At 56.2% G+C, this 23,215-nt stretch overlaps 1 protein-coding gene across 1 annotated transcript in view; it reads left to right on the forward strand.

The window, feature by feature from the left end:
- LOC137302417 (transferrin receptor protein 2-like) overlaps positions 1–23,215 on the forward strand; it is a 50,165-nt gene that overhangs the window by 20,979 nt on the left and 5,971 nt on the right. Inside the window, 12 exon segments of the mRNA XM_067972066.1 lie at positions 1,148–1,264; positions 2,899–3,038; positions 4,658–4,836; positions 7,019–7,089; positions 7,091–7,146; positions 12,983–13,064; positions 16,386–16,449; positions 17,373–17,440; positions 18,195–18,271; positions 19,108–19,192; positions 21,677–21,904; positions 22,468–22,608. Coding sequence (XP_067828167.1) covers positions 1,148–1,264; positions 2,899–3,038; positions 4,658–4,836; positions 7,019–7,089; positions 7,091–7,146; positions 12,983–13,064; positions 16,386–16,449; positions 17,373–17,440; positions 18,195–18,271; positions 19,108–19,192; positions 21,677–21,904; positions 22,468–22,608 — 1,308 coding nt within the window.

A 23,215-nucleotide genomic window follows, 5' to 3' on the forward strand; every position in this document is an offset into this window, starting at 1 on the left:
CCTGCCCTGGGAGTGTTTGATGGGGACAGTGTAGAGGGAGCTTTACTCTGTATCTAACCCGTGCTGTACCTGCCCTGGGAGTGTTTGATGGGACAGTGTAGAGGGAGCTTTACTCTGTATCTAACCCGTGCTGTACCTGCCCTGGGAGTGTTTGATGGGACAGTGTAGAGGGAGCTTTACTCTGTATCTAACCCGTGCTGTACCTGCCCTGGGAGTGTTTGATGGGACACTGTAGAGGGAGCTTTACTCTGTATCTAACCCGTGCTGTACCTGCCCTGGGAGTGTTTGATGGGACAGTGTAGAGGGAGCTTTACTCTGTATCTAACCCGTGCTGTACCTGCCCTGGGAGTGTTTGATGGGACAGTGTAGAGGGAGCTTTACTCTGTATCTAACCCTGTACCTGCCCTGGGAGTGTTTGATGGGACAGTGTAGAGGGAGCTTTACTCTGTATCTAACCCTGTACCTGCCCTGGGAGTGTTTGATGGGACAGTGTAGAGGGAGTTTTACTCTGTATCTAACCCCGTGCTGTACCCGCCCTGGGAGTGTTTGACGGGACAGTGTAGAGGGAGCTTTACTCTGTATCTAACCCGTGCTGTACCTGCCCTGGGAGTGTTTGATGGGACAGTATAGAGGGAGCTTTACTCTGTATCTAACCCGTGCTGTACCTGCCCTGGGAGTGTTTGATGGGACAGTGTAGAGGGAGTTTTACTCTGTATCTAACCCCGTGCTGTACCCGCCCTGGGAGTGTTTGACGGGACAGTGTAGAGGGAGCTTTACTCTGTATCTAACCCGTGCTGTACCTGCCCTGGGAGTGTTTGATGGGACAGTATAGAGGGAGCTTTACTCTGTATCTAACCCGTGCTGTACCTGCCCTGGGAGTGTTTGATGGGACAGTGTAGAGGGAGCTTTACTCTGTATCTAACCCGTGCTGTACCTGCCCTGGGAGTGTTTGATGGGACAATGTAGAGGGAGCTTTACTCTGTATCTAATCCTGACACTATGTACCTGAATTGGAATGTGCTCCAACACCCCTCATTGTAAATGCCACCCCATCAGACTGTTAATCACCCTGAGAATCCTTCCTCTACTTCACAGTTGGGGGTTCCTCGCTGTTTTGTAAATTGCTCTCCTTGTGTGTCTCCCGCAGGTTAACTTTGCCCAGCAGTACGGAGCAATTGGTGTTCTGATCTACCCTGACCCTGAAGACATACCTCAGAACCCCAGGGGGCTCGGCCTGTGCAGCAACACAGCCATCTCTGGACACGTAAGACCGCAGTGATACAACCCACCCTCCCCCTCCCCCGAACAGCGGGGTCAGACCCCCATCTGGAGCACTGCGTTCAGTTCTGAGCACCGCACCTCAGGAAGGATATACTGGCCTTGGAGGGGGTGCAGCGCAGATTCACCAAAATGATACCGGGGCTAAAAGGGTTAAATTACGAAGACAGGTTGCACAGACTAGGCTTGTGTTCCCTCGAGTGTAGAAGGTTGTGGAATGATCTGATTGAGGTGTTTAAAATGGTAAAAGGAATTCGATAGAGTCGATACAGAGAAACTATTTCCACTGATGGCGGAATCAAGAACGAGGGGACATAATCTGTCAGTGGATTCCGTGGATAGACTGGAGAAGCCGGGGTTGTTCTCCTTGGAACAGAGAAGGTTGAGAGGAGATTTGATAGAGGTATTCAAAATCATGAAGGGTCCAGACAGAGTAGATATTGGCGGAAGGGTCAAGAACCAGAGGGCATAGATTTAAGGTGATTGGTAAAAGAACCAAAGGCGACATGAGGAAAAACTTTTTTACACAGCGAGTGGTTAGGATCTGGAATGCACTGCCCGAGGGGGTGGTGGAGGCAGATTCAATCATGGCCTTCAAAAGGGAACTGGATAAGTACTTGAAAGGAAAAAATTTGCAGGGCTACGGGGATAGGGCGGGGGAGTGGGACTAGCTGGATTGCTCTTGCATAGAGCCGACATGGACTCAATGGGCCGAACGGCCTCCTTCCGCCCTGTAACCTTTCTATGGTTCTAACTTGAGGCCATGTAGAATCATACAGCACAGAAGGAGGCCATTCGGCCCATCGTGCCTGTGCCGGCCCTTTGAAAAAGCTCTCCAATTAGTCCCACTCCCCCGCTCTTTCCCCTACAGCCCTGCAAATTTTTCCTTTTCAAATATTTATCCAATTCCCTTTTGAACCTGCTTCCACCGCCCTTTCAGGCAGCGCGTTCCAGATCAGAACAACTCGCCGCGTAAAAATAATTTCTCCCCATCTCACCTCTGGTTCTTTTACCAAATTACTTTATACCTGTGACCTCTGGTTACCGACCCTCCTTATTTACTCTCTCAAAACCCCTCAAAATTTTCGAACCTCTCTATTAAATCTCTCCTTAACCTCCTCTGCTCCAAGGAAGATGGTGGTCCCAGGGATGAGGGGCTTTAGTTGTGAGGAGACACTGGGACTCCTTTCATTGGTGCGGAGAAGGTTCAGAGGGGATTTGATGGAGGGATTCAAAATGATGAGGAATCTTTGATAAATTATTTCCACTGGTCGGTAACTAGAAGGCATTAATTTTAATTTCATTACCAAAGGAACGGAGAAGTTGGGAGGGATTATTTGACACCGGGGGTAGTTAGGATATGGACTGCCCGATCAGGGACAGTGCGGGAAGCAGAATTCATGATTGCTTTTAAAAGGGATGCGGAGAGATATTTGAAAAAGGAAAATTAAAAGGGGAGGGGGACGGGACCAAGAGGAGAGCTCTTTCAGAGAGAGGTGTACAGAGTCCGAAGGCCTCCTGCGTTGTAAAACTCTCCGATTCTATTCTTTCTCGCCCTGCACTGTACCTGACGGCCCGTCTCGGAGGGTGACCTGTTCCGTCTCCCTTTTGTTCCTCCAGGTCCATCTGGGCACCGGTGACCCATTCACTCCTGGATTCCCCTCGTTCAATCACACGCAGTTCCCTCCTATCAACTCGTCTGCTCTGCCCGGGATCCCAGCACATCCCATCAGTGCCAACACTGCTTCCAAGCTGATGAAGTAAGCAGGTGCCCCTGAACAATGCCGCCTCCTCGGGAGTGTGTCAGTATTTACAGGGGGTCCCCGGGAGTGTGTCAGTATTTACAGGGGGTTCCCGGGAGTGTGTCAGTATTTACAGAGGGGTCCCCCGGGAGTGTGTCAGTATTTACAGGGGGTCCCCCGGGAGTGTGTCAGTATTTACAGGGGGGTCCCCGGGGAGTGTGTCAGTATTTACAGGGGGGTCCCCCGGGAGTGTGTCAGTATTTACAGGGGGGTCCCCGTGAGTGTGTCAGTATTTACAGGGGGTCCCCGGGAGTGTGTCAGTATTTACAGGGGGGTCCCCGTGAGTGTGTCAGTATTTACAGGGGGTCCCCCGGGAGTGTGTCAGTATTTACAGGGGGTCCCCGGGAGTGTGTCAGTATTTACAGGGGGTCCCGGGAGTGTGTCAGTATTTACAGGGGGTCCCCGGGAGTGTGTCAGTATTTACAGGGGGTCCCCGGGAGTGTGTCAGTATTTTACAGGGGGTCCCCGGGAGTGTGTCAGTATTTACAGGGGGTCCCCGGGAGTGTGTCAGTATTTACAGGGGGTCCCCGGGAGTGTGTCAGTATTTACAGGGGGTCCCGGGAGTGTGTCAGTATTTACAGGGAGTCCCCCCGGGGAGTGTGTCAGTATTTACAGGGGGTCCCCCGGGGAGTGTGTCAGTATTTACAGGGAGTCCCCGGGAGTGTGTCAGTATTTACAGGGGAGTCCCCGGGAGTGTGTCAGTATTTACAGGGGGTCCCCCGGGAGTGTGTCAGTATTTACAGGGGGTCCCCCGGGGAGTGTGTCAGTATTTACAGGGGGTCCCCGGGAGTGTGTCAGTATTTACAGGGGGTCCCCGTGAGTGTGTCAGTATTTACAGGGGGTCCCCCGGGAGTGTGTCAGTATTTACAGGGGGGTCCCCGGGGAGTGTGTCAGTATTTACAGGGGGTCCCCCGGGGAGTGTGTCAGTATTTACAGGGGGTCCCCAGGAGTGTTGTCAATATTTACAGTGGGTCCCCGGGAGTGTGACAGTATTCACAAGGGGTCCCCGGGAGTGTGTCCAATATTTACAGTGGGTCCCCGGGAGTGTGTCAGTATTTACAGTGGGTCCCCGGGAGTGTGTTAGTATTCACAGGGGGTCCCCGGGAGTGTGTCAATATTTACAGGGGGTCCCCGGGAGTGTGTCAATATTTACAGGGGGTCCCCGGGAGTGTGTCAGTATTTACAGGGGGTCCCCGGGAGTGTGTCAGTATTTACAGGGGGGTCCCCGGGAGTGTGTCAGTATTTACAGGGGGTCCCCGGGAAAGTGCCAATGTTTGCGGAGGAGGGAGGTACCCCCAAAGAAAAAAGTTTTTAAACCTGCGTGTAGGGAGCTCACAGAGTTGATGTTGGGCTTAGGGCACAGATGAGGGGTTGTGAGGGGTGCGAGTGGTGCAGGGCTCAGGTATGAGGTGATATGACGACTCATGCAGAGGAATAGCCGGGGTACTGGAAGGCGCCCGTGGAACCTGTACGTAGCCCAGCAAGAGTCCGATGACCAGTCAGTACAGGAGGAAGAAATAAACCCCAGGGGGTGCTCGGATTCTCATGGCTTTTTGTGTCTTTCCTTTGTCGTGCAGTAAGATGGGGGGACGGGAGGCCCCCCCGAGCTGGAAAGGCGGTTTGCCTCACACCAACTACAACCTCGGCCCCAACTTCACCGAGCCAGGAAATCAGCTCAAACTGGGAGTCGCCAACCGCATGGTTTCCACGGTGATCAACAACGTCTTCGGGTCCATCGATGGCTTCACGGAACCTGGTGAGGGCACTGGGGTGATTGGCAGGTCGGATTGACGGTAGCAGCCGGAGGCAGCGCACATTCCCCCCCCTCTCCTCCTCCTCCACCTCCTCCCCTCCCTCCTCCTCCTCCCCCCTCTCCCTCCTCCTCCCCCCTCTCCCTCCCTCCTCCTCCTCTCCCTCCCTCCTCCTCCCCTCCTCCCTCCTCCTCCTCCCCCTCTCCCTCCTCCTCCCCCCTCTCCCTCCCCTCCTCCTCCCCTCCCTCCCTCCTCCTCCACTCCTCCTCCTCTCCCTCCCTCCCTCCTCCTCTCCCCCCCACCCTTCCTCCTTCTCCCCCTACCCTCACCCTCCCCTACCCTCACCCTCCCCTCCCCTCACCCTCCCCATCTCCTCCTCCCCCCCCCACCACCTCCTCCTCCCCTCCTCTCCTGCCTCCTCCTCCCCATCCACCCACCTCCTCCTCCCCTCCACCTCCTCCTCCCCTCCACCTCCTCCTCCCCCTCCACCTCCTCCTCCCCACCCTCCTCCTCCCTCACTCCCTCCTCCCCTCACCGTCCTCCCCTCCTCCTCCTCACTCGTCCCTCCCCTCCTCCCTCTCTCCTCACTCGCTCCTCCTCCTCCTGCTCCTCACTCGTCCTCCCTCCACCTGCTCCTCACTCGTCCTCCCTCCTCCTGCTCCTCACTCGTCCTCCCTCCTCCTCACTCGCCTCCCCTCCTCCTCCTCCTCACTCGTCCTCCCTCCTCCTCCTCCTCACTCGTCCTCACCTCCTCCTCCTCCTCACTCACCTCCCCCTCCTACCTCCCCCTCCTCCTCCCCTCCTCCTCCTCCTACACCTCACTCGTCCTCCTCCTCCTCCTCCTCACCCTCACTCGTCTCCCTCCACCTCCTCCTCACTCGTCCTCCTCCTCCTGCTCCTCCTCTCCTCCCCTCCTCCTGCTCCTCACTCGTCCTCCCTCCCTCCTCACCCTCCCTCCCTCTCCTCCTCCTTACCCTCCCTCCCTCCCTCCTCCTCACCCACCCTCCCCTCCCTCCACCTCATCCTCCCCCTCCTTCTCCTCCTCCTCCTCCCCCTCACCCTCCCTCCTCCTCCTCCTCCCCCTCACCCTCCTCTTCCTCCTCCCACCAACCCTCCCTCCTCCTCCTCCACTAACCTCCCACCTCCTCCTCCTCACCCTCCCTCCCTCCTCCTCCTCCCCCCTCATCCTCCCCCCCTCCTCCCCCTCTCACCCTCCCTCCTCCTACCCCCTCACCCTCCCTCCTCCTCCCCCTCACTCCCCTCCTCCTCCTCCCACCAACCCTCCCTCCTCCACCTCCCACTAACCCTCCCACCTCCTCCTCCTCCCCCTCATTCTCCTCCTCCCCCTCATCCTCCTCCTCCCCCCTCCCCCTCATCCTCCTCCTTCTCCCTCTCATCCTTCCTCCTCCTCCCCCTCCCCCTCCCCCTCCTCCCCCTCACCCTCCCTCCTCCCCATCACCCTCCCTCCTCCTCCTCCTCCCCCTCCCTCCTCCTCCTCCTTCTCCTCCCCCACCCTCCTTCCTCCTCCTCCTTCCCCTCCCCCACCCTCCTTCCTCCTTCTCCTCCTCCTTCTCCTCCCCCACCCTCCTTCCTCCTCCTCCCCCACACTCCCACCCTCCTTCCTCCTCCTCCTTCCCCTCCCGCACTCCCACCCACCCTCTCTGCCCCATATCCTAACTCTCAGTCCCGTTCACCCATCACCCTCCTTGTGCTCGCTGACCTACATTGGCTCCCGGTCTGGGAACGCCTCGATTTTAAAATTCTCATCCTTGTTTTCAAATCCCTCCATGGCCCTCGCCCCCCTCTCCCTATCTCTGTAACCTCCTCCAGCCCTACAACCCTCCGAGATCTCTGCGCTCCTCCAATTCTGGCCTCTTGCGCGTCCATTGTTCCACCATTGGCGGCCGTTCCTTCAGCTGCCCGGGCCCTAAGCTCTGGAATTCCCTCCCTAAACCTCTCCGCCCTCTCTCTCCTCCTTTAAGCCACTTGGACCGAGCTTTTGGTCGCCTGTCCTGATATCTCATGTGCTCGGTGTCAAATTTTGTCTGATAATCGCTCCTGTGAAGCTCCTTGGGACGTTTCACTAGATCAAAGGCGCTATATAAATGCAGGTTGTCGTTGATGTGTGGAAATAATTCTGCCCCAAACAGCCCTCGCTAAACCCCCTGTTATCTCTCTCTTTTCCAGATCGATACATCATCCTGGGGGCACAGCGAGATGCATGGGGGCCTGGAGCAGCAAAGTCGGGGGTGGGGACCCGCGATTCTTCTTGAGCTCGCCCACGCACTGTCCGAAATGGTGGCAAACGGTAAGAGGCCTTTGGGATAGAATTACATCGAATTTTACAGCGCGGTGACTGGCCATTCGGCCCGACTGACCATGCTGACCTTTTATGCCCACACGGGCCTCCTCCCTCCCTACTTCATCTCACCCTATCACCATATCCTTCTACTCCTTTCTCCCTCATGTACTGATCCAGCTTCCCCCTTTAGGATTTAAAGAGATAAACTCCCCCTGTTGTTTTTTTCTCTCTGTCTCTTTCTTTTAGTAATCTTCTCCACAATGCTCCCCCGGGGGGGGTGGGGGGCCTGTCCCAGGTGTGCCTCTTCACTGCTCACACCACCAGCGACACTCGCTGTTCGACCATGAACAGCATCGCAAGCAAGTCTGAGCTGGACCTCACCGTTTCGGTGTCTGCGCACGCACCTGCGTGTCCCAGTCAAGGGGCACTCGATAGCAACGGGCGAGGCAGGCGGAGGTGGGGGGGGGAGAACCCCTTCCCTAAGCTCGGAGACGCTGAGTGTGATTGTAGAATCGCTACAGGCTGAGATCAGCTAACTCCGCACTGACTACGATTGAACTGTAAACTCCCCCAGCCCTACAAAACCCTCCCAGATCTCCGTAACCTCCTCCGGCCCTACAAACCCTCCCAGATCTCCGTAACCTCCTCCAGCCCTACAAACCCTCCCAGATCACTGTAACCTCCCCCAGCCCTACAAACCCTCCCAGATCTCCGTAACCTCCTCCAGCCCTATAACCCTCCCAGATCTCTGTAACCTCCTCCGGCCCTACAAACCCTCCCAGATCTCCGTAACCTCCTCCAGCCCTATAACCCTCCCAGATCACTGTAACCTCCTCCGGCCCTACAAACCCTCCCAGATCTCCGTACCTCCTCCGGCCCTACAAATCCACCCAGATCTCCGTAACCTCCTCCGGCCCTACAAACCCTCCCAGATCTCCGTAACCTCCTCCGGCCCTACAAACCCTCCCAGATCTCCATAACCTCCTCCAGCCCTACAAACCCTCCCAGATCTCCGTAACCTCCTCCAGCCCTACAACCCCTCCCAGATCACTGTAACCTCCCCCAGCCCTACAAACCCTCCCAGATCTCCGTAACCTCCTCCAGCCCTATAACCCTCCCAGATCTCTGTAACCTCCTCCGGCCCTACAAACCCTCCCAGATCTCCGTAACCTCCTCCAGCCCTATAACCCTCCAGATCTCTGTAACCTCCTCAGCCCTATAACCCTCCCAGATCTCCGTAACCCTCCTCCAGCCCTACAAACCCTCCCAGATCACTGTAACCTCCTCCGGCCCTACAAACCCTCCCAGATCTCCGTAACCTCCTCCGGCCCTACAAACCCTCCCAGATCTCCGTAACCTCCTCCAGCCCTATAACCCTCCCAGATCTCCGTAACCTCCCCCAGCCCTACAAACCCTCCCAGATCTCCGTAACCTCCTCCAGCCCTACAAACCCTCCCAGATCTCCGTAACCTCCTCCGGACCTACAATCCCTCCCAGATCTCTGTAACCTCCTCCAGCCCTACAAACCCTCCCAGATCTCTGTAACCTCCTCCAGCCCTACAAACCCTCCCAGATCTCCGTAACCTCCTCCGGCCCTACAAACCCTCCCAGATCTCCGTAACCTCCTCCGGACCTACAATCCCTCCCAGATCTCTGTAACCTCCTCCAGCCCTACAAACCCTCCCAGATCTCTGTAACCTCCCCCAGCCCTACAAACCCTCCCAGATCACTGTAAACTCCTCCGGCCCGACAAACCCTCCCAGATCTCCGTAACCTCCCCCAGCCCTACAAACCCTCCCAGATCTCCGTAACCTCCCCAGCCCTACAAACCCTCCCAGATCTCCGTAACCTCCCCCAGCCCTACAAACCCTCCCAGATCTCTGTAACCTCGTCAGGCCCTACAAACCCTCCCAGATCTCTGTAACCTCCTCCGGACCTACAAACCCTCCCAGATCTCCGTAACCTCGTCAGGCCCTACAAACCCTCCCAGATCTCTGTAACCTCGTCAGGCCCTACAAACCCTCCCAGATCTCCGTAACCTCCTCCGGCCCTACAAACCTCCCAGATCTCCGTAACCTCCCCCAGCCCTACAAACCCTCCCAGATCTCCGTAACCTCCCCCAGCCCTACAAACCCTCCCAGATCTCCGTAACCTCCCCCAGCCCTACAAACCCTCCCAGATCTCCGTAACCTCCCCCAGCCCTACAAACCCTCCAGATCTCTGTAACCTCGTCAGGCCCTACAAACCCTCCCAGATCTCTGTAACCTCCTCCGGACCTACAAACCCTCCCAGATCTCTGTAACCTCCCCCAGCCCTACAAACCCTCCCAGATCTCCGTAACCTCGTCAGGCCCTACAAACCCTCCCAGATCTCTGTAACCTCGTCAGGCCCTACAAACCCTCCCAGATCTCCGTAACCTCCTCCGGACCTACAAACCCTCCCAGATCTCCGTAACCTCCTCCGGCCCTACAAACCCTCCCAGATCTCCGTAACCTCCTCCAACCCTACAAACCCTCCCAGATCTCTGTAACCTCCTCCAGCCCTATAAACCCTCCCAGATCACTGTAACCTCCTCCGGCCCTACAAACCCTCCCAGATCTCCGTAACCTCCTCCAGCCCTATAACCCTCCCAGATCACTGTAACCTCCTCCGGCCCTACAAACCCTCCCAGATCTCCGTAACCTCCTCCGGCCCTACAAATCCACCCAGATCTCCGTAACCTCCTCCGCCCTACAAACCCTCCCAGATCTCCGTAACCTCCTCCGGCCCTACAACCCTCCCAGATCTCCATAACCTCCTCCAGCCCTACAAACCCTCCCAGATCTCCGTAACCTCCTCCAGCCCTACAAACCCTCCCAGATCACTGTAACCTCCCCAGCCCTACAAACCCTCCCAGATCTCCGTAACCTCCTCCAGCCCTATAAACCCTCCCAGATCTCTGTAACCTCCTCCGGCCCTACAAACCCTCCCAGATCTCCGTAACCTCCTCCAGCCCTATAACCCTCCCAGATCTCTGTAACCTCCTCCAGCCCTATAACCCTCCCAGATCTCCGTAACCTCCTCCAGCCCTACAAACCCTCCCAGATCTCCGTAACCTCCTCCGGCCCTACAAACCCTCCAGATCTCCGTAACCTCCTCCAGCCCTATAACCCTCCCAGATCTCCGTAACCTCCCCCAGCCCTACAAACCCTCCCAGATCTCCGTACCTCCTCCAGCCCTCAAACCCTCCCAGATCTCCGTAACCTCCTCCGGACCTACAATCCCTCCCAGATCTCTATAACCTCCTCCAGCCCTACAAACCCTCCCAGATCTCTGTAACCTCCTCCAGCCCTACAAACCCTCCCAGATCTCCGTAACCTCCTCCGGCCCTACAACCCTCCCAGATCTCCGTAACCTCCTCCGGACCTACAATCCCTCCCAGATCTCTGTAACCTCCTCCAGCCCTACAAAACCCTCCCAGATCTCTGTAACCTCCCCCAGCCCTACAACCCTCCCAGATCACTGTAAACTCCTCCGGCCCGACAAACCCTCCCAGATCTCCGTAACCTCCCCCCAGCCCTACAAACCCTCCCAGATCTCCGTAACCTCCTCCGGACCTACAATCCCTCCCAGATCTCTGTAACCTCCTCCAGCCCTACAAACCCTCCCAGATCTCCGTAACCTCCCCCAGCCCTACAAACCCTCCCAGATCTCCGTAACCTCCCCCAGCCCTACAAACCCTCCCAGATCTCTGTAACCTCGTCAGGCCCTACAAACCCTCCCAGATCTCTGTAACCTCCTCCGGACCTACAAACCCTCCCAGATCTCTGTAACCTCCCCAGCCCTACAAACCCTCCCAGATCTCCGTAACCTCGTCAGGCCCTACAAACCCTCCCAGATCTCCGTAACCTCCTCCGGCCCTACAAACCCTCCCAGATCTCCGTAACCTCCCCCAGCCCTACAAACCTCCCAGATCTCCGTAACCTCCCCCAGCCCTACAAACCCTCCCAGATCTCTGTAACCTCGTCAGGCCCTACAAACCCTCCCAGATCTCTGTAACCTCCTCCGGACCTACAAACCCTCCCAGATCTCTGTAACCTCCCCCAGCCCTACAAACCCTCCCAGATCTCCGTAACCTCCCCCAGCCTACAAACCCTCCCAGATCTCTGTAACCTCGTCAGGCCCTACAACCCTCCCAGATCTCTGTAACCTCCTCCGACCTACAAACCCTCCCAGATCTCTGTAACCTCCCCCAGCCCTACAAACCCTCCAGATCTCCGTAACCTCGTCAGGCCCTACAAACCCTCCCAGATCTCTGTAACCTCGTCAGGCCCTACAAACCCTCCCAGATCTCCGTAACCTCCTCCGGACCTACAAACCCTCCCAGATCTCCGTAACCTCCTCCGGCCCTACAAACCCTCCCAGATCTCCGTAACCTCCTCCAACCCTACAAACCTCCCAGATCTCTGTAACCTCCTCCAGCCCTATAACCCTCCCAGATCACTGTAACCTCCTCGGCCCTACAAACCCTCCCAGATCTCTGTAACCTCCTCCAGCCCTACAAACCCTCCCAGATCTCCGTAACCTCCTCCAGCCCTACAAACCCTCCCAGATCTCTGTAACCTCGTCAGGCCCTACAAACCCTCCCAGATCTCCGTAACCCTCCTCCGGCCCTACAAACCCTCCCAGATCTCCGTAACCTCCTCCGGCCCTACAAACCCTCCCAGATCACTGTAACCTCCTCCGGCCCTACAAACCCTCCCAGATCTCCGTAACCTCCTCCAGCCCTACAACCCTCCCAGATCTCCGTAACCTCCTCCAGCCCTACAAACCCTCCCAGATCTCCGTAACCTCCTCCAGCCCCTATAACCCTCTCAGATCTCTGTAACCTCGTCAGGCCCTACAAACCTCCCAGATCTCTGCGCTCCTCCAATTCTGGCCTTTGGCGTATCCCCGATTTCCTTCACCCCACATTGGCGGCCGTGCCTTCAGCTGCCTGGGCCCTAAGCTCTGGAATTACCTCCCTAAACCTCTCCGCCTCACTCTCCCTCCTTAAAACCTACCTCTTTGACCGAGCTTTTGGTCACCTGTCCTAATATAGAATCATAGAATCATAGAAGTTACAACATGGAAACAGGCCCTTCGGCCCAACATGTCCATGTCGCCCAGTTTATACCACTAAGCTAGTCCCAATATCTCCTTATGTGGCTCGGTGTCAAGCTTTGTCTGATAATCTGCTCCTGCGAAGCGCCTTGGGACGTTTTACGACGTTGAAGGCGCTATATAAATGCAGGTTATTGTTGGACAGTCCTGCTGGACCATCTCGGAGAGCTCCTATTTTTGCCTGAGTGCAGAGGCCACCAGTGAATGAGCGGGATCTCTCTATCAGAAGGATTTTAGGAAGGGCCTGCCCCCCCCAATCACGTCGTACTGCACGTACATGTCCAATCGCCTGTTTACGAGCGGTGACTGATCTCAGCCCAGGGAGGGAGCGGGAGACGGCTGGTTTGAGTTTAGGAGGGGGACTATCTGCTAGGAGGGGTTGGATGGGGGGTGTCCCATTCCTGATCGTTATCCAGTGACTCTTGGCCCCAAGAGTGCAGGTGTGTCGATGTCGGGTGAGGGACAGGATTGGGCTCGGCTGTGATGCACCCCACGCCCGAATATCCCGCCGACAATCGCTGCCTAGCCTCCACGCACACGTGGAGAATGGCCGCTCGGGCCAAGTAGTGGAGGGGCAGCTTGACCCCCAGCGAGGACTCCGCATCGTCAGGGGGGCGGAGATTGGATTTAAGCGAAGCCAATCAACCTCGCTGATCCTCGAACTGAATTGTTCCATCCCATAATAACTCTGGCCTTCTTTCTCTCAGGGTTCAGCCTCGGCGGACTCTGCTGTTCGCGAGCTGGGATGCTGGAGAGTTTGGCAGCGTGGGGGCCACGGAATGGCTGGAGGTAGGACTTTGGTCTGGGGGGGTGGGCTGGGAGAGGCAGGGCCGGGAGGGGCGGGGCTGGGAGGGAAGGGGCGGGGCCGGAGTGGAGGGGCGGGGCCGGACCGGGAATGGAGGGGCGGGGCAAGGAGGGAAGGGGCGGGGCCGGGAGTGGAGGGGAGGGGCGGGGCCAGGAATGGAGGGGCGGGGCCGGACCGGGAATGGAGGGGCGGGGCAATGAGGGAAGGGGCGGGGCCGGGAGTGGAGGGGAGGGCCAGGGCCGGGAGGGGAGGTGGATTGAGGGCTGGGAGTGGAGGGTGGAGGTAAGGGGCGGGGCCAGGACTGGAGGGGAGGGCCAGGAGGGGCGGGGCTGGGGCCGGGAGGGGCGGGGCCGGGAGGGGAGGGGCGGGGCAGGAGGGGACGGGCGGGGCCGGGAGGGGAGGGGTGGGGCCGGGAGGGGAGGGGCGGGGCCGGGAGTGGAGTGGAGGGGCCGGGAGTGGAGGGAGGGGCGGGGCTGGGAGTGGAGGGGAGGGGAGTGGAGGGGTGGGGCCGGGAGTGGAGGGGAGGGGCCGGGAGGGGAGGGGCCGGCAGTGGAGGGGAGGGGCGCAGCTAGGGGGGAGGGGCTGAGATTGGCGGGGTGGGGCCGGGAGGGGAGGGGAGGGGCGGGGCTAGGATTGGAGGGGAGGCTCATTTGCTGCCAGTGGAGTTTAGCTGCCAGCTGTTAAATCCATTTTTTCTTTCGGGCGGGTAATTGCCCTGAGCAGTTTATTCCTTTATGAAGGAGGGAGGTTTCCAGTCTCCTGTCTCCTGTCCCAGTGATTGGCTTCCAACAGGGGGACAGAGGGTGACTGGACAGTCGATTCCTGTAACCCCCCCCCCGGGTAATTCTTGTTGGGGGGGCCGTTTGACGGTGAGGGGAGGGGCGCTGAGGTCATGACCCCCTCTGACGTTCATGAGGTCTCTTTCTACCCCACGGACCAGCACTGGGGACTTCTGACCCCGGAACCCCCCACCCGCCTCCCCCCCCCAGTCCAGAGGACCAGGCACGATACCAACCCAGGCTTTAGGCGTCAGCCGTGGCTCGGTGGGCAACACTCTCGCCTCTGAGTCAGAAGGTCGTGGGTTCGAGTCCCCACTCCAGAGACTCGAGCCCATAATCCGGGCCGACACTCCCAGTGCCAGTACTGAGGGAGCGCTGCACTGTCGCAGGAGCCGTCTTTCAGAAGAGACATTAAACCGAGGGCCCCGTCTGCCCCTCTCAGGTGGATGTAAAAAATCCCAGGGCCACTATTTCAAAGAAGAGCAGGGGGGAGTTCTCCCCGGTGTCCTGGGGACGATATTTATCCCTCAACCAACATCACTAAAAAACAGATAATCTGGTCATTATGTTTGTGGGATCTTGCTGTGCGCAAATTGGCTGTCGCATTTCCCACATTACAACGGTGACTGCACTTCACAAAGTACTTCAGTGGCTGTGAAGCGCTTTGGGACGTCCTGAGGTGGTGAAAGGCGCTATATAAATGCAAGTCTTTCTCGCTCACTCCCAGCGACACACATGGCTGTGATTACCAGACAGTAATCTATCAAGATGTGCAGACAATGTCCCAAGTTTATAGCCATTAGTTCCTCTGGTCAGTGCTCCCCTGAACGCTCCACTCTTGTTCCTCCTAAACTTCAAACCCCCTCTCCCCCCACCAACGTGTCCTGAACGCTCCCCCTCCTCCTTGTACCTTCGCTCTGTTGCTATCGAGACTCATCTCTTTGCTTTGGGCCTAGCACCATTGTTACTCAATTTAAAAAGAAATGGGGAGTTAATATTAACACCCCTGTCTTGGCCAATGTGTCGGAGGCGGAGGGCAGGACTTATGGCTGGCAGGACTTTCACCCCAACAGTGTCTTTTACAGCAAACAAAAGTTTATTTACCCAGCGAGCAGCAATGCAAACAAGGTCTGTTTACAGTCTGTTTGGAAACTGCGACCAACAGAACTCAGGTGTGATTGACGGGAGAATTTACCCAGGAATGGTGGCATTGCTACATGCAGCCTCTTTAAAAAAAAAATACACTAACCCCATCGCGTGTTTCTTAATGGTGTACAAATGATATTAATCTACAGGGAAGTTTTTAACAGGATTAACGATTAACACATAGTTCAGGAAGAAACCATGTGTATTTCAGACTGGAACATTAGGAACAGGACGAGGCCATTCAGCCCCTCGAGCCTGCTCCGCCATTCAATTAGATCATGGGCTGATCTGTCCCTCAACTCCATTCACCCTCCTGTGCTCCCTATTCCTCGATACCCTCACCCAACAAAAATCCATCCATCTCAGTCTTGCAAGGTCCAATTGACCCCCAGTATCCACTGCCCTTTGGGGGAGAGAGTTCGAGATTTCCACTCCCCTTTGTGTGAAGAAGTGCTTCCTGACATCACCCCTGAACGGCCTGGCTCTAATTTTAAGGTTATGCCCCCTTGTTCTGGACTCCCCCACCAGAGGAAATGGTTTCTCTCTATCTCCCCTATCAAATCCTTTTATCAAAAGAGAAAGAGAGCTTGCATTTATATAGCGCCTTTCACAACCTCAGGACGTCCCAAAGTGCTTTACAGCACTTCTGAAGTGTCGTCATTGTTGTGATGTAGGAAACATGGCAGCCAATTTGCGCACAGCAAGATCCCACAAACAGCAATGTGATTTGTTTTTTTAGTGATGTTGGTTGAGGGACAAATATTGGCCAGGACACTGGAGAGCACTCCCCCTGCTCTTCTTCGAAATAGTGGCCGTGGGATCTTTTACGCCAACCTGAGAGGGGCAGACGGGGCCTCAGTTTAACATCTCAGCAGAAAGACTGCACCTCCGGCAGTGCAGCGCTCCCTCAGTACCGCCCCTCCGACGGCGCGGCGCTCCCTCGGCGCCGCCCCTCCAACGGCGCGGCGCTCCCTCGGCGCCGCCCCTCCGACTGCGCGGCGCTCCCTCGGCGCCGCCCCTCCGACTGCGCGGCGCTCCCTCGGCGCCGCCCCTCCGACTGCGTGGCGCTCCCTCAGTACCGGCACTGGGAGTGTCGGCCTGGATTTTACGCTCAAGTCCTTGGAGCGGGGGCTCGAACCCACGACCTTCTGACTCCGAAATGAGAGAGCGCGACCCACCGAGACACGGTCAACGCCATAAAATGATCATTTTGATCAGATCACCCCCTCAATCTTCTAAATTCATACAAGCCGAGTTTATGCAACCTGTCCTCGTCATTTAACCCTTTAAGACTGGGAGTGCTTATTATATGAACAGCCCTGTATACATTGTACAGTGACCAGTTCCCTAACGATATTGACTCTCTGCCTCTCCCTCCAGGGTTACTTGACCATGATGCACCTTAAGGCAGCCGCATACTTCAGTCTCGATAAGGCCGTCTTGGGTAAGAGCCATTCGATAAATCCATCGGGGGGTCGGAGATTGTGACCTCCTTCTCTGCAGTCCGAGGGCTAACTGTTGCCCATTTCCCCCGACCTCCGACACAGCTGGCCGACCGCTATCTGGCAGATTGTAGGGTACATCACAACAGTGACTGCACTGGGTCACCTTAGGCTACATGGACATTCCTAAAATAAATGTGCTCACAAACACAGTCAAATGGCCGAACCCATCCCTCTCTGTGGAACGCTCATTTCTCGGGTACTACTGAGAGGAAAAGCAAGGTGGTGATCCAGTCCACTGCCCCGGGATTCCCAGGGCTTCCCCAGAAGGACGGAGCAGGCCTTGGGCCTGTAGTGGGTGCAGGCCCAGCGTTGGTATGTAGGGGACGGGAGCCGATCCTGGGCCCTCCTCGCCTCATGGTCCCTGGGGGATCCATTTACAGTGACGCTTAGAGAGGTTGGCAGTCGTTCCTTGTGCCCAAAGTCTCCCCGCCCCCCCCACAAGAGTCAGAGGTCTGAGGGGCCCAGGCAGCAGGCCCAAAACAGCTAGGTGCGCACCTTCTCTACCAGAGACCCAGGCTTTGGGGCCTACTGGCTCTTGTTCTCCAACAGCAGTCAGAAGGCAAGTGGGACCTGCCATTGTAGGCCTCTCAGGCTAGGCTCCTGCTTCCACCCCCCAATTCCTGGTTCAAGGCCCTGCCAGCCTTAGGCCTTCACGGTAGGCGGTGAAACCAGGCCGTGCTAATAGCCTGGCCCACCAAATTTGGGGGCAGGCCAGCAAGGACAGGCAGAACATGTGTAGCCCCCCCAGAACTGCGCAGGCAAGGGGAGGAGGGAGCAATATTGGGGGCCTGAATCCAACTGCGGCCCAACCAGTGGTTCACCACCAGTAAGAAAACAGACTAACACCCTGCTCCTTTTCCAGGCGATGACAGACTATATATGCAGTCCAGTCCTCTTCTCCACAACCTGATTGAGATGGTGATTAAGCAGGTACGTTATCGTAACGCTGGCTGCTTCTAGATTCTTCCGCCTTCTTGTAGCTCACTGGAGTGGAAACCAGGAGAAGGGGGATTAGAGGCCGGGTATTTGGCTTTTCCTCATTTAGGACGCATCGGATCGCTCCTTAAAGCAGGCACGATTAAATTTGAGGTAATAGTAACTACCTCATAAACCTCTGTGGGATCACCTCACGGGCATCTTCTTCCAAAGTCGAAAAGCCCAACTTTCTCAGGTCTTTCCTCATAAGTCAGACCCCCGACACTGGAGATCGAGGGCAGGGCGAGATCGAGGACTCGAACACTCCGACACGAGAAGAGATGCTGAGATTAGTTGAGCCGAGGAGAGAAAAGTCTCAGGCCCGACTACCACCTTGCGTGTGTGTGTGTGTCTTTGTGTGCGTGTGTGTGTGTGAATACATGCGTGTGTGTGTGAATACATGCGTGTGTGTGTGAATACATGCGTGTGTGTGTGTATGAGTGAGTGTAGATGACAGGATCCCCAGACTCCACTGTCACAGGGTAGCAGTAGGGGACGAGGTATTATCAAGCACAAATAGATAGTGGGCACGGACACACACCCCCACACGCGTGAACGGATGGACACACGTACGCGCTCCGACACAAACACACACACGTGCAGACGCGCACACGGACGGATGGACACGCACGCACTCCAACACAAACACGTGCACACACACACACCTGCAGCTGTACGCTCTGGTCCAATGTATACTTTGTTGTGACAGGTTGGCAGCCCGAAGCAAAGTGGTCAGAGTGTCTACGACCAGATCATGGCCCGAGATCCTGACTCGATCGACCAAATGTACGTACAATATTAATATGGGGAGGGGAACGTCTCAGAACGGACTGCAATTCTCCCAGCGTTGCAACTGTATCCAGACATCCCTCCTGTCATCCCAGAGATGCAAACGAGACAGGGAGCTCTCCTCCCGCCAAGCTCAAAACTGTCTAAGAATGGCTCTTCCTGATTTAGCACGAGTGGGGGCTCCCTCCCCCCGCACGTTGCACTCTTCGTTTCCATCATCTGACTAAATCCGATCACGCAGGAGGCTTTGTAACTGGAACCTTAGTGTGTTTGTAGCGCACGGGCCGCGGCTCGCCCGCAGCGCGCACGCCCCAGTCGCACGGGCCGCGGCTCGCCCGCAGCGCGCACGCCCCAGTCGCACGGGCCGCGGCTCGCCTGCAGCGCGCTCGCCCGCAGCTCCTGCCGGTAACCAGGGGACACAGATTTAAGATAATCGGCAAAAGAACCAGGGGGAAATTCGGAGATTACTTTCCGCAGGGAGTTGTTACGATCTGGAACGCGCTGCCTGAAAGGGCGGAGGAAGCAGATTCAATAGTGACTTTCGAAAGGGGAATTGGATAAATACTTGAAGGGGAAAAATTTTCAGGGCGGTGGGGAAAGAGTAAGGGGGGGGAAGTGGGACTAATTGGACAGCTCTTTCAAAGAGCCGGCACAGGCACGATGGGCCGACTGGCCTCCTTCGGTGCTGTGTGATTCGATGAAGCCTTCAGCTCCCGGTGTACCGTGGAGTAACGGATGTCAACTTAAGGCAGGAGCCAGAGATAACCGCCAGCAGGTTAAAAGTAGCCAACGGACCGCCGTATTAAATCTGTTCCATCTTCTTCTCTGCACAGCACGCAGTCCCTCACCATGGACAGCAGCGCCTATCCCTTCACTGCCTTTGCTGGTGTGCCCGCCATGGAACTCACTTTTGATGAGGTGAGTTACAGCTGCCAGAAGCCCCCCCCACTCTTCCCCCTTCCCTCGTCCACCGCAATATCCACAACTTGCATTTATATAGCGCCTTCGATGTAAAACGTCCCCAGGAGCGATTATCAAACAAAATTTGACATCGGGCCACATATTAGAACTGATGACCAAAAGCTCGGTCAAAGAGGTAGGTTTTTAAGGAGGGTCTTAAAGGAGGAGAGAGAGGCGGAGAGGTTTAGGGAGGGAATTCCAGAGTTTGGGGCCCAGGCAGCTGAAGGCACGGCCGCCAATGGTGGAGCGATTTAAAATCGGGGATGCGCAAGAGGCCAGAATTGGAGGAGCGCAGAGATCTCGGAGGGTTGTAGGGGCTGGAGGAGGTCACAGAGATAGGGACAGAGGGGGGTTGAGGCCGTGGAGGGATTTGAAAACAAGGATGAGAATTTTAGATGCCGGCCTGGGAGCCAATGTAGGTCAGCGAGCACAGGGCAAGGGGGGTGATGGGTGAACGGGACTCGGTGCGAGTTAGGATACAGGGCAGCAGAGTTTTGGATGGGCTGAAGCTTACGGAGGGTGGGAGATGGGAGAGACCAGCCAGGAGGTGTGGGTTTTAGCCAGGCTGAGGAAGCTGCACTAAGGAGACTGCTCCCTCCCCCATGGTGGCCACTAGTGTTAAAGGCCCCAGTAATGGGGTGGTGCTGGGCTAAACAGAACAGAAGAGGCATGTGGGGATTATAGGATACAGTTGGCTTCAGTGCCTCTGCGTTAGGGAGGTGGGAGGTGGGGTGAATGTATAATCAGCCAGGGCTCTGGCTCCTAATCGCTGGCGATCCCAGCTGGAAAGCGTGCGGACGAGGGACGAAACAGGCTCGGCCATGCTGCCTCCCACAGTCAAACAGCCGGCGAAAGACTCATGTAGGATGGCGGGGTATGAGGGAGAGGGCTGCCGGAACCTGTGGAATGCCAGCGACATCAGCCGGGGGGGGGGGGCGGGGGGAGCGCAGAGAGGGTGGGAGGAGAGGAAATAAAAAGGGCACAAGACTTAGAGGGCAGAGGGCAGAATAGGACGTGGAATAATGTGAGCAATAACAGAGCAGCCAACAGGAGGCGCTTTGATGCGAACAAGACGTGAGCAAAAATCAAATGTAAACCACATTTAAAAAACTGCAGTCATGTGGAGAGACAGGAGAGGCTGAGATTGTTCACCTTAGAGCACGAAATATTACGGGGGAGATTTAATTGAGGTGTTCAAAATTATCAAGGGTTTTAATCACAGTGAATAAAGAGAAACTGTTTCCACTAACAGGAGGGTCGGTAACCAGAGGACACAGATTTAAGATAATTGGCGAAAGAACCAGAGGGGGGGAGATGAGGAGGAATATTTTTATGCAGCGAGTTGTTCTGATCTGGAATGCGCTGCCTGAAAGGGCGGTGGAAGCAGATTCAATAGTAACTTTCAAAAGGGGAATTGGATAAAATACTTGAAGGGGAGTAAATTTGCAGGGCTGTGGGGGAAGAGGGGGGGCGGGCGGGGGGAAGAGTGGGATGAATCAGCTAGCTCTTTCAAAGAGCCGGCACAGGCTCGATGGGCCGAACGGCTTACTGCCGCGCTGTTATGATTCTATGAAACGATTTCGACCAGATTGAAACTGGCTGGTCCTTACTCTGCCGCTGAGCTCCCTGAGCTTGGGGAGGGTGCGACGAGTCCCTCAATGGGAGACTGTTACACTCCGACTCGGGCAGACAGAAACTGTCCCGTGTCTGGGTTTCTCAATGATTCTTTTCGGAGACTCTCCAGCGGGTTTCTGTACGGGTCAGACCGAGAGGGCCGACTCGGCCATCGGACACGGTCCAGCGAGGCGGAGCGCTCGCTGCTCGAGAAATCTCAGGCCGGACCCCCACCCCGGCCGTGGTTCCGGCCCTTTAACGATGGGATTAGGCGTCAGCCGTGGCAGCATTCTCACCTCGGAGTAGGAAGGTCGTGGGGTTCGAGTCCCCGCTCCAGAGACTCGAGCTCCATAATCCGGGCCGACGCTCCCAGCGCCAGCACTGAGGGAGCGCTGCGCTGTCGGAGGTGCCGTCTTTCGGATGAGACGTTAAACCGAGGGCCCCGTCTGCCCCTCTCGGGTGGATGTAAAAGATCCCGCGGCCACTATTTGGTAGAAGAGCAGGGGGGAGTTCTCCCCGGTGGCCGACATTTATCCCTCAACCAACATCGTTAAAGCAGACGATCTGGGTCATTATCACATCGCTGTTTGTGGGATCTTGCTGTGCGCAAATCGGCTGCCGCGTTTCCTACATTACAACAGTGACTACACTTCAAAAAAAAAGTACTTAATCGGCTGTAAAGCGCTTTGGGACGTCCTGAGGTTGTGAAAGGCACTATATAAATGCAAGTTCTTTCTTTCTGAAGCTGCACTAAGTAGAACAGATATCGTAACAGTCTCGTAATGCTGCGCCCTGGATCGTTACGTCTGCTGGTTTCTCTTCCCCCAGCTCGACCGGGTGTACCCGTTTCTCAACACCAAGCTGGACACCTACGACACCCTGAACAGGAAGCTGAACGGCCGGTTGGCAGACGTCAGTCAGGCAGTGGCAGAGATGGTCGGCCAGATGGTGATTAAACTGACACACAATGACCTGCTGCCCCTGAACTACCGCGCGTACAGTGACGTGACTCTCAACTACCTGATCCAGCTCCGCTCCTTCGCAAACGAACTACAGGTACGGCCTGTTTCCCTCACACCAACAACAGCAGTAGACTGGGCACTGGGAGAACACTGCTTCACACACACACCCGCATCATGACCTTATCCGCAGTGCTGTCCTTGTGTATATATACTGTGTATCTAACCCGTGCTGTACCTGCCCTGGGAGTGTTTGATGGGACAGTGTAGAGGGAGCTTTACTCTGTATCTAACCCGTGCTGTACCTGCCCTGGGAGTGTTTGATGGGACAGTGTAGAGGGAGCTTTACTCTGTATCTAACCCGTGCTGCACCTGCCCTGGGAGTGTTTGATGGGACAGTGTAGAGGGAGCTTTACTCTGTATCTAACCCGTGCTGCACCTGCCCTGGGAGTGTTTGATGGGACAGTGTAGAGGGAGCTTTACTCTGTATCTAACCTGTGCTGTACCTGCCCTGGGAGTGTTTGACGGGATAGTGTAGAGGGAGCTTTACTCTGTATCTAATGATTTCTCTCCCCCTCCCTCTCTTTCTCTCGCCCTCTTCATCTCTCTCCCCCCTATTCCTCTCCCTCTCTCCCTCTCCCTTTTGGCCTGTGTTCACAGAGTCGGGGCCTCACCCTCCAGTGGCTGTATTCTGCCCGAGGAGACTTCAGCCGAGCAGCGGAGAGACTGACCAGCTCCATCAGGACGTCGAACGAGAGAGACGAGAGGCTCAATCGCATCTACAATGATAAGATAATGAGGGTAATTACTGGGGGGAGCCAGGCCTTAGATCCGAGCAGTGCCTCCTCACAGACGGTCTTTGTAACTGAGATCAGCCCTGTGACAGTCAGTAACTCCCCCACCCCGCCCGTCCCCTCCTCTGAGCCACACAGACCGGGAAGGGTCCAGCTCTGATGTCTGGGCCGTGTCGAGTCAGCTGATCTCGGTCCAGGCCGTGGTTGGAGACGCTGGGTGTAACCTCAGCACCCCTGGGCTGGGGGAGGGGAGGAGTCGGCCTGGGTTCCTGCTGGAAGATATGTCTGAGTGTATCTGTATGTGTGATGTGTGTATAGGTTTGTATCTGTGCTTGTGTGTCCGTATGTGTCTATCCGCCTGTGTGTGTACTGTATGTGTCCATGTGTGTATATCGGTGTATTGTATGTGCGTCCATGTGTGTATATCTGTGTGTTTCTGTCTCTCGTGTGTGTATCTGCGTATGTATCTGTGTGTGTGTGTGTTTCTGTATCTGCATGTATGTGTCCATGTGTGTATATCTGTGTGTTTCTGTATCTTTGTGTGTCTATGTGTGTGTCTGTATGTATACCTGTGTGTGTGTTTCTGTATCTGTCTGTGTGTATCTGTATGTGTA

Source organism: Heptranchias perlo, chromosome 35, assembly GCF_035084215.1.
Source record: "Heptranchias perlo isolate sHepPer1 chromosome 35, sHepPer1.hap1, whole genome shotgun sequence".
Classification (NCBI taxonomy): Eukaryota; Metazoa; Chordata; class Chondrichthyes; order Hexanchiformes; family Hexanchidae; genus Heptranchias; species Heptranchias perlo.